This window comes from Eretmochelys imbricata, chromosome 11, assembly GCF_965152235.1.
Source record: "Eretmochelys imbricata isolate rEreImb1 chromosome 11, rEreImb1.hap1, whole genome shotgun sequence".
Taxonomy (NCBI): Eukaryota; Metazoa; Chordata; order Testudines; family Cheloniidae; genus Eretmochelys; species Eretmochelys imbricata.
The window spans coordinates 23302169-23317510 of record NC_135582.1 but is presented as its reverse complement, the minus strand read 5'-3'; the positions used below and the strand labels follow the sequence as shown (position 1 = coordinate 23317510).

Sequence of the window (15342 nt, the reverse complement as noted above, 5' to 3'; positions counted from 1 at the left end):
ATTCATGGTACGAATGTGGCTGCTCATGCTGACCTAACTTATTACCTCTTCTTCCTCATTTTATAGACTTATTCACTGAGTGGGTTAAAAAGAAAACTGTATGACAACACATTTTGTAGCATAAAATATTAGTTCTCAGATTGAAGACTGGAAAGCCATGCATGCCAATACTTCTAAGTCCTTGGTCCTTACACACCAAGAACAAGGTTAGCTGAGTGAGAAAAACAATTACTGTTATAACAGTTATTTTTTAAAATTTCGAACGAGCAAAATAATAAAATACAAAAACGGGGTGCAGTGAAATATAAACAGACTATTATCCTCATCAGGTCTGGAAATCTGGTTTCCATTTCCAAAATGGATATGTTGGTGGTATTGCACCTATTTCTTCTTCCTTCCCAAAAGAAGAGAGTAACGTGCATATCCTTTACTTAAATGGCCCACTTCCAAATGAAAATGAAAGGTCTGATCCTTAGGATAGGTCATTTAAACACCCTTCCCCTTTTCCTTTCAGAAAGAGAAAAAGAAAGCTCCTCCTACTGGAGCATTTAAAGGCTTAATCAATAACATATGCACACCAAGGGCATTAAGACATCACTTCTGTGCTGTTGAAGTTAACGGTCAATTTGTCCTTTCCATTGTATTCCTCTGTTCTCAGGATTTTATAACTTGGCAAAAATAGAAGAGTGATGTTCTTGGCTGCAACTTGGCATATGCAGGTCTTAACCCAAGAACAAATTGTTTTATAATTATTCCTGAGAATTACTTCAGTCTGTTTTATTTTTCTTTTCTTGCCTGAGCAATGTGAAAGAAAAGGATAACTATTTTTTGATGCTTTCAAGGCATTTTGGTTCTTCATCTAGCAAAAAAAATCAAGCAGAGCCTGATGTTTCAAAAGTGAACTTCAGCACACACACAATGGCTTCACACCTCTTGACTTCCAGAAGGACTACTTATGTGAGTAAATGCTCACCAAAGCAAGTAAGAGATTCACAATTAGGCCCATATTCAGTAATGCAGGTTGGCTCAGGGGTTCATCTGAAAAGAAGTTATTTGTGCACGTGGTTGAGTTCTAAATTTAGAATCCAGGTTTAGAGTTTGTTTAAAAGGAGAAAGGTGCAATCAACTACTTCATAAAAGCTGTCTTAAAATGCACGAATTGGATAAAAGGGGGAATCTAACCTGTTTCATTATACTTGCATGAGCTGAAACTTACTGGCCACACTGCCTGCCATATATGTGTCTAAAATAGAAGGAAAACACATAACAAAAGAAGAAAACTATCTGGAAGAGGAGTTTCACTTCTCCATTGGACCTTTAAGTTTGTAGCTGCTCTCTGGAAGTTGGCAGCTTGTACTGAAGCCACTCTGCCTCTGCCCGCAGCGCCTTTGTTAACTGACAGAGGACTGAAGCTGCTGGCTGCCTTTGAAATGGATATGTTGGGTCAGTGGAAACAGTTGGATGTTTTTGAGCAGAACCTTAGTTTTTCTTACTTAAAAAAAAAACTGTGAAAAGTAGCTTCTTCTTCTTCTTCTTCTAAATGCTTGCTTTAAAAACACCCAACCCATTTATGCTGACCTGATGAGTCAATTTGAAAGGCAACTTCAATCCTCCGTCAGTTACAAAGGCTCTGCCAAGGGAGGCAGAGCTGAATCAGTGCTGGCTTCTCTTTTCTCGATAAGAGCAGCTCCAGACATTAGGCTCCAACAGGTTCCTAAAATCTGTACTATTTTAATTGTACAATAACATGATCAAAAATAGCAGAGAAAATATCTTCAGAACATTTCCATTTGTTTTCTTCCTCTCACAGACTTCTTGATAACTGATATGGTAATACAGCTGAGGAGTCCTGATGTTTGAAGGTGGTCTAGATGCTCATATGGTTCAAAACCCTCACTTGCCAATTAGATTCTTGCTCTTGTCCAAACCATTGCAGAACAATAAATATAAACACAAATGAAAAACAATAAGCTTCAAGCTGTCTGAATTCCAAGACTGGCATTATTGTATAACATGGAAAAGAAAATGATAGTGAGGTTTTTTATTGGTCATTCAAACTGCAGCAAAATATAAATGGGAGCCAGATATTTCTAAAAACCCATATGTGAATAAAAGTTCAGTGATTTTACTAATAATGCCACTAGTGAATTACCTTTAGAAAGGGAATATTGCACCTATAAAGTCAATATACTAGGTATGTTGGAATCCGTAAAAATTCCAATTACTGCTTCAGAATTTATTGTGCACATATGGAAAATAATACTTGTAAAAGAGAAAGGGGTTTGTGCCTGGTGCTGTCAATACTGTGAAGGATGGGGTGATTATAAAGCAAATTAACAATACTTTTAAATGTGCATTCACTTATCTTTCCAATTAAATCCTTGTTAAACAACTGCACAGACAGTAATGGTGCTTCTGCAAAGCACTGATCAAGACAGTTTTATTGTAATTTTTACTCTGTAACAATTAATCAAGTAGGCATTTTCTTTATTATTAAATTATTTAGTTAATAAATATTCACAATTGGCTAACATATTTGTAGTTTAAATTTTTGATTTTTTTTTTATTCTGGAACCGATATTTGAGTATTTGCTTGTAGCAGGCTCACAAGAGAAGTATTTTAATTGTTTTACCAAAATAGTATCTGTTAACTTGAGATGATAGTTTTACTAATAAATGTACCTTTTCTAATCTAGCTCACTTTACTAATTCCAATATCTTTGGCACTTCTCTTATACATACTACAAACATGCTGCTTTCTGCTGCAATATTTAAACCTCCATAAAAAGTTATATTTCTTTTTCTTCTTTAAATAGTACGTAAGAACTAAAAACACAGTAACTGATATTTGGATGGTAAATTGTGTTTTACAGTTAATAACACAAGGTATTCCAAATGAAATAATGGTGTCCAAAGGTCACCTGAACTGCAAATAGCAAGCATTTTGCAAACCAAGGATTGAATATAAAGGAAATTAGGAGCTGCCTTGTTTGCTGAATGAACCAGTGAAGATGGACTTTTGTATTTCTATGGTTAGTTTCCCTGAACGTACATGCAATTGTATAGGATTATACTGCTTCCTTGAGGTATTATGAACCCTTTATAGCTGTATTTTTTAATTTAAGTGCTTACGGTTCTTTGACAGTCCCAGAAACTGAATTCCTCTCTAGCCACAAAATAGGTACAGCATAGGAAGTGTAGCAGAGTAAGCTTCGCCCTGTTAGCACACCAATGTATATTAACCCTATATTGGGGAGAGTAACTCAGTCTCCAAGATAATATATTCATTCCTTGCACACTACAGAAAAATGGGCGTGGAAACAAGGGTGCCAATGACTTCCAACTGTACTGATGCTTTCTGTGAGGTGAACACTTATATGCCATAACTAGACTGGGATCAGCGCACATTTCACAGAGATTAGCATATCTGTTGAAAGCATAGGTCTCTTTTTCATAGGGTTGACAGTGAAATTAAAGAATATTCTGAATCATGTCAGCAATTTCAGCTGGTTGGACTAGATTCTAACAGCTACGAGTTCATACATTTGTTTATGTTGCTCTTATCTGCACATGGGCATCACCTACAGTATGACTTATTCCAGTTTATTTTTTCCCAGAAAACCAATGTAAAGATCATCAAAAACATGTAGTACCTTTTGTTGGCTGGATCCTTCAGAATGATCATAATGTCACCAGTACGCTGCCAGTTAGCTCTTCTGCTTACTACAGTCCACTGGGCTATCCCCACAGGGTCTAGATGCTTCCAAATTTTAACTGCCAGAGATTCAACGGGCAACATGAAAAGTAGCAGGAAGAATACCCTGATGAGTTCCTCATGATAAAGGTTGAAGCCATTAGAACAGCAACCAATTGTCTAGGCCACAGTTCTCATATTACTGTTGACTTACTCTCCAGAAGCCCCATTCTTAAAACATTTCTAAAATAAGAAAAATTATGGCTATCTTTATGTCACCAATAATCTTTGCAACTTCTAGCTCCTTGAATCAATGATGCTGAAAAATGATGACTCGGAAAGTTTCCAAAGTACTGAAAGATGTTATAGTCTGGCCTGTTTATGATCAAGTGATCTTTTCAGCTTTTAATGGGAAAAATACATCACTGGTAAAAGATAATCTTGTCACACGAAAGCAAAAAAAGATACAATATCAATAGCCTTCCATACAAAAAAAAAAAACCAAAAAAAAAAAAACATGCAACGGGCTGAACAAATAAAGTAGTTTCTTCTGTTGTTGGCAAAAACAAACAGCTTTAGGAAGTACTTAACTTTAAGGAACAATAATAAAAGAAAAATAAATTCAGTGAATGAAAAAATTAATGGACTGGATGTGGAAGGTTTGTATTTATAAAAAAATGCATTCATAGAATTTGAAAATCCTCTTTTGATTTTTCCCCCTTTCTTCCTATTCCTTATTTAATGATTAAATAGTCAATTGTCATCTTGCTTGCTTTTTCTACCTTCCCCACCCACTCTACTTTTTCTTTCATCCAGTTTTTGATACTGAAATGTTAACAGTACAAAGAGAGGGACCAGAGTTCATGCTTTGCTCTTGAGTTAATTCTATTTAAAACACTAAAAGTACAGTAGGCAGCCTGGAATTTTTCCTGTGATAATGAATTTGCACTGGTAAGTACAGATTCCATCTATTATAAAACCAGAAAAGCCTAATATTTAATACAGATGAACAGTACAGATTTTTTTTGGTGGGGGGGGGAGGAGGGGACGGGAATGCCAAAATCAACTGGGCATCAAGAAATAAACCCCCAAGCATTTTGCCTGTATAAGGCTGAACACATGTTCAACTTTTGGAATTTAAATGGCCCTTGGGGGCAGTGTGGATTAGTACTTATAGTTGAATAAATTTTCACAAAAACAAAATACTTACGGAAGAGAAATGAAATAAACAAAATGAAAAGTCATTTAAAATACTATTTGTCTTGTTTAGACTAATTTAAAAAAATGAAGACAGAGGGATTAACAAAAAGCAAACAAAAAACAAAAAGTAAAACAACTCTGTCAAGTATACTACTGAAATTCACCCTATTCTAGCACTTTCACGATTTGTAAATGAGCAGGTGATGAGGAGACTTGAATCAATCCCTGAAACATGTAGGCAAAGTGTGCCCATTCCTCCTCCTCATCCTGTGTCAGCATCAGGGTGTGATTTTGATTGATCGGCAAATTTGACAAATTTGACAAATTTGTCAAATTTGACAGTGGCATAAACCAGAGGAAAGGCCTCCTGGTATTTCTATGCTACCAAAACAAGCTAAGTGCTTTAGCTTTCTGACAAGCTTCACACCATCAAACCTTCTTCTTTAGATGGAAACTTGAGCAGTAATGTAGCTTTGAGTAAGCTAATGTTTGGATGGACAGATCTAATATTGTTATGGAAGAGTTATTTTCCCATTCGTCTGATAGTGTCGAGCAAAGATTTTAGGAAGTGAATAAAGATAGGGAATGCTCTTATTCCTGTTACTGGTTCTGCCCCTCTGTTTCCCAGGAGAAATATGTTACACAACCAAACTATCATGATCTGAAAACTATTGGCCTGATAATCCACTCACACCAGTGTAAAATAGTTGTAAATGGGGGGAGAATCAGGAAGCGTGTCTCTGGAGAAATAGAAGGGATGACATCAGTATTAACCTACAGTTCAACACAGAATTCATACTTCAAGCTGATCCATTTTATTTCCAGTCCTTCAATATATCTTTGTGTGTTCTTCTTTCTGCCATCTTGCTGCCTGGCAGTGATATACAGCCACTGCATGAAGGATCTAGTTTTGCTTCACACTGCGAGGTCACAAGTTAACTCTGATTACAATCTGCAGGAGTTTGTACCTTTTCAAATGAACAACAAAGCTCAGACTGAACCACTGCGTTTTACTTGGCTTCCAAAACAAAGTCAAGCTCTATATCCTCAGCTATGAGGCTTTCACTACACATTTTTGCTCCCATTTTCTTTTGCTGCCTCTCACATTACTTTAACCCTTCCTTCCAGCCGGACTTTCACTGTGACTCTTGCCATTCCCATTTTGTGCTCTCTTCCATGTGGACTACTATGCGTGGCATCCCTCCCTTGTTGGGCAAACATCCTTCCTCTCCACAGTCAAATTTGCATTTGAATGAATTCTGTAAAATTCCACAAAGTCACCCTACATTTCTTACGTCTACACATTCCAGACATTCACACACTGGGTTCTGATGGATTTTATGCCCAGTTGCCAGTCATACGGCCACTACTTATAGCTTGGGAAAGTGCAAAACAAGTTCCAGGCAGATAAAATACCGGGAAACTGACACTATGTCTTTAGAAAATTTAAGATAATAAATGCTGCAAGTCCAGCCAGTCTTGAGTGCTTTAATACAGAAACTATCGATTGTTTTCTTAAATGTAAAACATCCAGACACTTGCCAATAGGCACCAAAATAATTTCTAAATAAACAACAAAGAAACAATAAAGATTTTTGCCTTGGGATGCTATAGACCACATTTTCAAACTAGCAAATTTTGCATGGGCAGCCTCTGAAATAGAGAAAAGCCTCAATCTGCATATGCAACTTAGATAATTGTGCATCTAATTACTTGATTTGCATGTGCAAGAGTGCCCACCAAAAAAAAGAAATAAATAAAAAAAAATGCAATTTAGAGCCGTGATTGGAAAGAAAAAAAGAGGCTCTTTATCTCTCATAGTAGTTTATGCCGGAAGAAAGACCAGGGAATGAAAAGCTGAAGCTACTCCAGAAATGGGAGAAATTGAACTGCTCTCTGACTAGAGCTTGCACTGTAAAATATGCAATTTGAAAACTCTGTTTGTGTGTACACACATACACATATATGCACACACACACACACACACACACACACAACTCTCTGCTGTAGCTTGGTTTTGGATGAATTTGGCAGTTCAGTTTTACATAAAGATAGGGGGCTAAATTCATCCCTGGTGAAATTCACTTTCAAAGTGGTGACATCTTCACTTAGATTTGATTAAAAGTTCACAGAAATGTTTTTAGACTGAATTGAATGGAGTTACATCAGGGATGAATTTGGACCATATAGTTTTCAAAAATAATGTCATGCAGTTGTATTCACAATCATAAAGAATTTCTAATATATCCTTTAGAAACAAATATGCCATGCTACATAGCCTTGAAATTATTACAATCCATGATGAATGACAGAAGAGCGAACATGTACCAAAATTTGGGATGGGGGAAAATGAAATATATTAATAATACCATGTACTTATATGAGAGCATGTATAGCATTTTACATGTTCAAAGTTAAGTGCAAACATGAAATAACATAAGAAAAATCTTTCTACCCTTCATTTATAGGAGTCAAATCCAACCTGTGGCTCTGAATAGTTCAAGAAAAACCACCATCTTTTCTACTGTGTCTCAAAATACTTGAAAATACAATAATAAAGTAAAACTCTTTCCTATTACTACCCTAAGTTAAAAATAACAATAGAAACTTTTTAAAAGCATTGGACACTAAGCTAGAACTAATAGGCCAACAACTGTTGGGAACTGTGGGCAATTTCCTATTATGACAAAATATCTTTACTATTGTGAAAGCTCTTGGGTCCACTCCTACAAAGTGCAGAGTGCCCACACCCTTCATTGGGTAAAATCCTGGCCCTATCAGAATCAGTGGAAGTTTTGCTATTGATGTCTATAAAGCCAAGACTCCAGTGGCACTGCAAGGCACTCAGAACCTCACAGGATAAGGCTCAACTATACTCTTAGGGGCTGAGGGCAGATATAGAGGAGCTCAGTCCTGAAGGCTAATAAGCTATGCTAAAAAAAAGTGTGGAAATCCAAAATGCTAGAGTTCAGTGCTCAGCACGGCTGGCCCTAGACCAAAAGGTCCCCCAGGTGAGAAGTGTCTTCAGCACCCGTCGATTTGTTAAACCTTTGAATGCCTTATTTTTATTGCATTTGTAGCCCATTTAATGACTTTGATGCACGATTTGCATGCATGATTATTCCTGTCGTATAAGACTGACTGGCTACTCTCCCCACCACCACCTTTATATACCCGCGCGGGCATGGCTGACAACTTTCTAGGAGGTTTGAGGAAAATATAGTTCTCAGAAAGTCTGGAAGGTTCTACGAGATTCTACAAAGGTCCAGACAACTCTAGGAGGTTAGTGAAAAATGAATCCACATATGGAATACCTGAAGCCTTTTACTTCAAACACTCTATTTTCTGTTTTGTTGCTAACAAAAACAGCACCCCTAGCCCAGCACCCCTCTAAGCCCAGCACCCTAGGCCGTTGCCTGGGTCACCTGCCCCCAAATATGGCCCTGATGCTCAGGATCTGAGCAGAGAGGATTCTGCACAGTGTGGAGAAACATATACAATGCTCAGCAATGTGAGGAAAATTCTATGCCAGCACTATACCGAGCACTGGAGAGCAGGGGAAAAGTAGGCATGATGAGTCCAAAATAAGATTTAGCCCAGTTATAGCTGCTTAAGTGCAATCCAGCAGCCTCAAAATGCATGTGTGCAGGCCATTTTTATGATTTTCAGTAGGAGTTACTGCGAACCAGGAGATACAGAAATAATAACACAGAAATAATAAAATAATAACAATAACACAGAAATGTGTCTGAGTATTCTTTGACAATAATATCTCAGACACCTGCTCATTGGCCCAATGAAGATGTGGGGGCACAGTGTTCTTCATGAACTGTTAGTCAGCAGCATTCACTCCCCTCAATGTATTTTGCCATATTGGATTGTTAGCAGCAAAGGGAGTGCTCAGCAGTCGGAGCTGTTAACTCACAACCCTCTCCTACAACTCTGTAGGATGGAACCACTTTTTGCAAGGTCAAGAAGAAGGATTCCAAGTCTACTTGTTGTTTAGCTCCCCAAACTAGAGTTCCAGGAAGCCCTCTCTTCAGCACAAGTCTGCAGAGTGTGAACATCATCTGATATAACTTTATATAATGGTGATGCTGTATGCTTAACCCTTGCCAAGAACAGTAAAGTGTTCAACACTGTGAGTGGCTTTGTTCAACACTGTGAGTGGCTTTGGGATGTATTTTTCACTAGCTGCCTATACTGGCTTCCACACCTGTAATATCTATTGAGGGATGCGGGTTTCGTTTGGGTAATATTTGTGAAAAACCAATACAATTCTAAAATAAAATTTAATTTGAATATTGACTGTATTTCTGGTTCTCATTTGCTCATTTTACTGTTCATCATCCCTCATTTTGTAAGGTGAAATTTTGATCCCATTGAAGTCAATAGCAAACCCCCCATTGACATCAATGGAATGAGAATTTATCCCCAGTTCTTATGTTTCTGTTTTTCTTCTTTTTCAGCACCCGTATTTTATGTATTCTTCTAATCTTTCTTTGTTTCATGATTTTTTTTATTCTTGCACTACTTCTTCCAGCTTTTGTTTCACATTCAATATTCAGTTTACTTTCACTCTTCCTTTTTTATCCCTTTGCTTACTCTGTTTCTCTGATTTCCATGTTTGCCTCATTCTTGTAATTTTGTTTCATTTTTTCTGTCATTTTCTCTTTTATTCTCCTTCTCATCTCCCTTCTCCCTACTACTTTTCCCTTTTTTTCCTGTGCTTTATTTATCTTTCCTATTTCCTAACCCTACCTACTTCTTTGATTGTTTGTTGTATCTCTCCACCTTTCCTATCATTCCCCAAAATGTGACTCATCATTCTGTGCCGCTATTGTATAGCAGATCCTGAAATATTGTCATCTGAGGCAGTTATGTACTAAACAAAATATTACCAGGGTGAAGGAATCACTTACCCTGATTGACAACAAATCGTAACTTCTGTATTGTTGCCAGATTGCCGCTAACTCTGTAGATTCCATCGACATCCAAACCTAAAAAAGGAAAACATATTTCATATTGGCTCATGTGCGTACTTTATTGAAGATGACAGTCAAGAAAACATAAATGTCCTAACAAATATGGGGAAGAATAGTATGGTGAACTACTAGATAATAAATCACCTGAGAAAGACCAGAATTATATGATGCCTTCTGCCTGATTAAAACAATACAGAAAAACAAAATTGTAGGTTAACTCAATTGAACTCAAAATACTTTATTGTAATGTTGTAGTAATTCTCTCACAGGCGTACAGTAAAGGTAGAGATATTTCAATTAGCTTGGAAAAGAGTAGTGTAAGTATTAACTTGTGTGTTCACGTACAAATACCCTCCACAAGATGTAAAAGCAAATTTGCGTAAGTGTATATTAACTACTTATACTAGCTGGGCTAACAGAACTTTGCAGGTAGAGACACAGACTTTTTGAGCTAAAGGTTGTGAATTGCATTTCTGGTATTGCATATATTCAGTGAGATGATTGCCATGTAACCATGACATGTAAGACTATGTATGGTTTCAGAGTAGCAGCCATGTTAGTTTGTATCCGCAAAAAGAACAGGAGTACTTGTGGCACCCTAGAGACTAACAAATTTATTAGAGCATAAGCTTTCGTGGGCTACAGCCCACTTCCATGGGATGCATAGAATGGAACATATAGTAAGAAGATATATATATATATACATACAGAGAAGGTGGAAGTTGCCATACAAACTGTAAGAGGCTAATTAATTAAGATGAGCTATTATCAGCAGGAGAAAAAAACTTTTGTAGTGATAATCAAGATGGCCCATTTAGACAGTTGACAAGAAGGTGTGAGGATACTTAACATGGGGAAATAGATTCAATAAGTGTAATGACTCAGCCACTCTCAGTCTCTATTCAAACCCAAGTTAATGGTATCTAGTTTTCATATTAATTCAAGCTCAGCAGTTTCTCGTTGGAGTCTGTTTTTGAAGCTGTGGGGACATGCGGGTAGCCATAGCAATGCCGCTGACTTGAAGGTATATATTGACCCCAAATGTGAAATAGTTGTGGGTGAGGACTAAGTCACAAAGGTCAGCCACCAGGTTTGCCATGACATTATCGGGGATACTGTTCCTGACAGCTTGTAGTCTATCTTTGTGTGGAATGTTGGTGTAGAGGGCTTCTACATCCATAGTGGCCATGATGGTGTTTTCTGGAAGATCGCCGATAGATTGTATTTTCCTCAGGAAGTCAGTGGTGTCTTGAAGATAGCTGGGAGCGCTGGTAGCATAGGGCCTGAGGAGAGAGTCCATATAGCCAGACAATTCTGCTGTTAGGGTTCCAATGCCTGAGATGATGGGGCAGCCAGGATTTCCAGGTTTATGGCTCTTGAGTAGCAAATAGAATACCCCTGGTCGGGGTTCTAGGCATGTGTCTGCACAGATCTGTTCCTGTGCGTTTTCAGGGAGTTTCTTGAGCAGATGATGTAGTTTCTTTTGGTAATCCTCAGTGGGATCAGAGGATAATGGCTGTAGAATGTGGAGTTAGAGAGCTGCCTAGCAGCCTCTTGATCATATTCCAACTTATTCATGATGACAACAGCACCTCCATTTTTAGCCTTTTTGATTATGATGTCAGAGTTGTTCCTGAGGCTGTTGATGGCATTGTGTTCAGCACAGCTGAGGTTATGGTGACATCATCATAGGACCTAATCACATTAGCCACACCATCAGGGGCTCATTCACCTGCTCATCTACCAGTGTGATATATGCCATCATGTGCCAGCAATGCCCCTCTGCCATGTACATTGGCCAAACCGGACAGTCTCTATGCAAAAGAATAAATGGACACAATCTGACATCAGGAATCATAACATTCAAAAACCGGTAGGAGAACACTTCAGCCTCTCTGGCCACTCAGTAAAAGACTTAAGGGTGGTAATTTTGCAACGGAAAAGCTTCAGAAACAGACTCCAACGAGAAACTGCTGAGCTTGAATTAATCAGAGAGATGTGTATGTTATTTACAAAGCATTTTACTATGGCACTGTTTTGTACCAAGTTGATTGAGTTTGATGATTTAATGCCCTGGAGGTTTTATTGCAAATAATGAAGAGTGTTTTCAAGGACACCTCGGGAGTCCCATTTTCCCCTTAAATCTGATCAGGTATCATCTGTTGGAGGAAACTATCTCCTACAGTAGGGTCTGCTGATATACCCTTTTAAAATTGAAAACTTTAAACTTTAAAACTTAAAACTGCCAATCTCATAAGAACAGAGGAAGAAATCTGCATGCTCCAAAATTTAAAACACTAAACCGTATAGTGCCACTTGAAATGTATAAGGCGCAGATCAGCATGATGCAGAGAGCGGTTTACTGGAGATCCACTGCTCCATAATGGAGTTGTAGAAGCTATTAGTCACTTGGAACCCAAGTCTTAGCCACATTGTTTTATAAGAAGGCTGACTTTTTCTACAGAAAAAAACTAAATTAATTAGCGTGTGCTACAGCCCAAGACAGGCTCAGCATTCCTCCTATGTAGTAAACTAAATTCTGCTTTTAATGTTACCTATTGAAAGTAAAAAAAGAAAAAACAGCTCATATTACAACACAAAGCAGTTCTATAACTTATATACTACACTGCAGGACCAAGCAAAATTCAGATGTGATTTGAAATTTTAAAATAACATGTCAACAAGATGCAGGGGAGGGATTACGGGGAATCCTACTGCTGGCAAATGGGAGAACGGGTACACTCCAGATGATGTGAGTGTATTTTAGGACTGGGCCCTGGAAATTGAGATTTTGTGGAGAAATGTCCCCACAGAAGTCACTAGCAAAATTCCCATTGGCTTCAAAAGGGGCAGAATTTCACCCTTGAGATTGCAAATGGATAACAGGTCATTGGACCTCAGTCCCATTCAAAAAGACTTGTCTATTCAGGTAAGAAATGGGTAAGGGAGAATGGTGGAAAGGAAGAAGTGCTCGGCTGATGCCTTCTGTGTGTTGAGGAAATTGGGTAATAGTGTTGGTAAGAATCTTTAACTGATTTTTCTCAAACTTCCAAAAGATTTGACTATAGTTTGTTTAGAAAGGCAGAAAAAGTTTTCAGGGGTTGGCAGCAGTACTCATCCCATCATTTAATATTTGACATCATAAACATTGGCACAGCAACAAACTGCATATAAATATTAAATATTACTAACCATATATTACTATAATATTAATAATAACCATACAATCATACTAACTCCAAAGGTGAAATAACATTACCTTTAACATCCTTCATATTTTTCAACCCTTGCCACATGTAAACTCACACATATTGCAGACATTCTGAACCCGTCTCTGTCTCCAAAGTATACATTGATACACAAATTCAATGTATTTTTAGCAGCTTGAGAACTGAAGTATAACAGGCATATTGTGACAGAGATTTCCTAAGCAAAACAAGATCTGTCTGAAGCTGTTCTAGTTATATTAGTCTCATACAATTTAATTTTTATTATTTCTGAAAGGTGCTTTGCGATGCTTTATATCCAGGTTACCATACTGATTTAATAATTGAAGGTTACTCTCATGCTTCCTATTCACTAAGGGGCACAACCTTTGGTAACTTAACTGAGTTGAGTTGCTTACAGATTTGTTTGTTTGTTTTAAATATTGCTGCAGACACATCTTGCTTCAGTTTATCTTGAACAATTTATTTGAAAAAGAAATAATATTCCATAATATATATCAGTTATACATGTCTTTTATCAGTCCATTTCATTGTCTACCCTTCACCAGTGGGAGCTCTGCAATCTAATACTGAAAATGATGGTTCATGTCAGAAAGATCTCCTTTGGTTATAGAGGGCTAAAGAGAAAGTTTATCTACGAGAAATAAAAAGGGATTCGGTAATCAAGAACACTTGGAAACTATCCATGTACAGGATACATAACATATGAACAAATGGAAGTTACTAAAATGCTTAAGTAATGCAACTCTATCTTAAAACTCAACAATCCCACTCTCTTCTTGGAAGTGGGGGAGTAAGACAAACAGAGTAGTTGCCAGTTTAAGAATGTGGATCTCTTGTGGTCATAGATTGAGAATTGCATCCCACTAAACTGCATAGTGAGTTGATCTAAACCAGAATGTAAAGGAAAAAAACAAAGAAATGTTAACTTCCATTTGAATCTAGCATGACTCAGTTCTCAAGCCTTCTGGACATGGAATAAGAGCATGTGAAAGCCACATATAGAGCTCTGTATGTGATAATAATCTCTCACATTAGTAGCACCGATTTGGAAGAGCTTAGCCCCCTTGGTATCATGCTATTTAAATGATATGAATCAAGTGAAAATGACAACCTCTGTAGTAAACTGGAGGACATTACATCTTGCAAAATGATCTGGAACATATAAGTAAATTATTATTGTTATAAATTTACTTGGGTCCAGAAAGGAGGTCTGATTAGCATTTCATTTGGACACACAATATGGCAGACAGAGAAAAAACTGAGAATATTACACCAATTATAGTGTTCACATGTCATTAACTTTCTGCTCCAAGAACTTTGAAAGTTAAGCTAAACCAAACCAATGTAAATTGGTGGATTTGGACATCCTTTTCATTACCACATTATCCTAGCTGGAAACTACTTATTTTGGAAATCCAATTAGGCCAAGTGATTTTTTTTTTAAAAAGAGAAGGTTCTTATGTTCTGATTGTGTGAAGAAGTTTTCAAGGAAAATCACTTTTAAGGGCACCTTTATCAAGAATAAAAACATCACTGCTCTGCTGTCAGTGTTTCTTCACGGCAGGCTATAAATACAAGATGAAACAAAAGTATTTTCAAAATGTCCTATCTGGTGCTGGCATTAAAGTATAGTGGTAAAGAACAATTCAGAAAAAAAATATTCATTGTATTAAAGTCAGATTATTTGTTCATCATGTGCTGACCTTCTTGTGTTTCGAAATGGTTTTTATCATTGAGAAATATAACTGGTCTTTTCCCCAGAGGGTAACAAATATTTTTTAAAGAAGCTTAGAATAGGATGGGCACACAATTAGGTATTATCAGACCAAATGGTGGTCAAAACTCAGTGGAAACAATGCAGCTGTCCCAAGCTATTCCCACCATAAATCTTATAAGCTTTCCAGAAAAAAAAATTGGATAAGGATTGACTCCAGAATTTAGCTACCAGAATATAGACAGAGTATAACAATGCTCTTGTTAAAAGCAGTCATATGTTATAGATTAGGATACACTGGTATTAGTAATGGGCAAATCTAAAAGGGAACAGAATACAGGTTTGGGTCAGATACATAAACATCAAAGTTATATGAACTACTTTGTGTAAGTGGGTTGAAGATCTCAAAAGAACATTTCTGGTGCTCTTTATTTCTAGCTGAGCTGGGAATATTGCAAAAATGGCCTTTCTTGCATTATTGTTGCACTTCCAAGTGCAGTCCCAGCTGGAACTTGGAAG

The 15342-nt window shown here is 37.3% G+C and overlaps 1 protein-coding gene across 2 annotated transcripts in view; it reads right to left on the bottom strand.

Moving 5' to 3' along the window:
- Positions 1-15342, bottom strand: part of ARHGAP15 (Rho GTPase activating protein 15) — a 448076-nt gene that overhangs the window by 122925 nt on the left and 309809 nt on the right. For both annotated transcript variants that reach the window (XM_077829446.1, XM_077829447.1), the window contains exon 11: positions 9817-9894. In XM_077829446.1, the coding sequence (XP_077685572.1) occupies positions 9817-9894 (78 nt within the window). The remainder of the gene's footprint in view (positions 1-9816; positions 9895-15342) is intronic.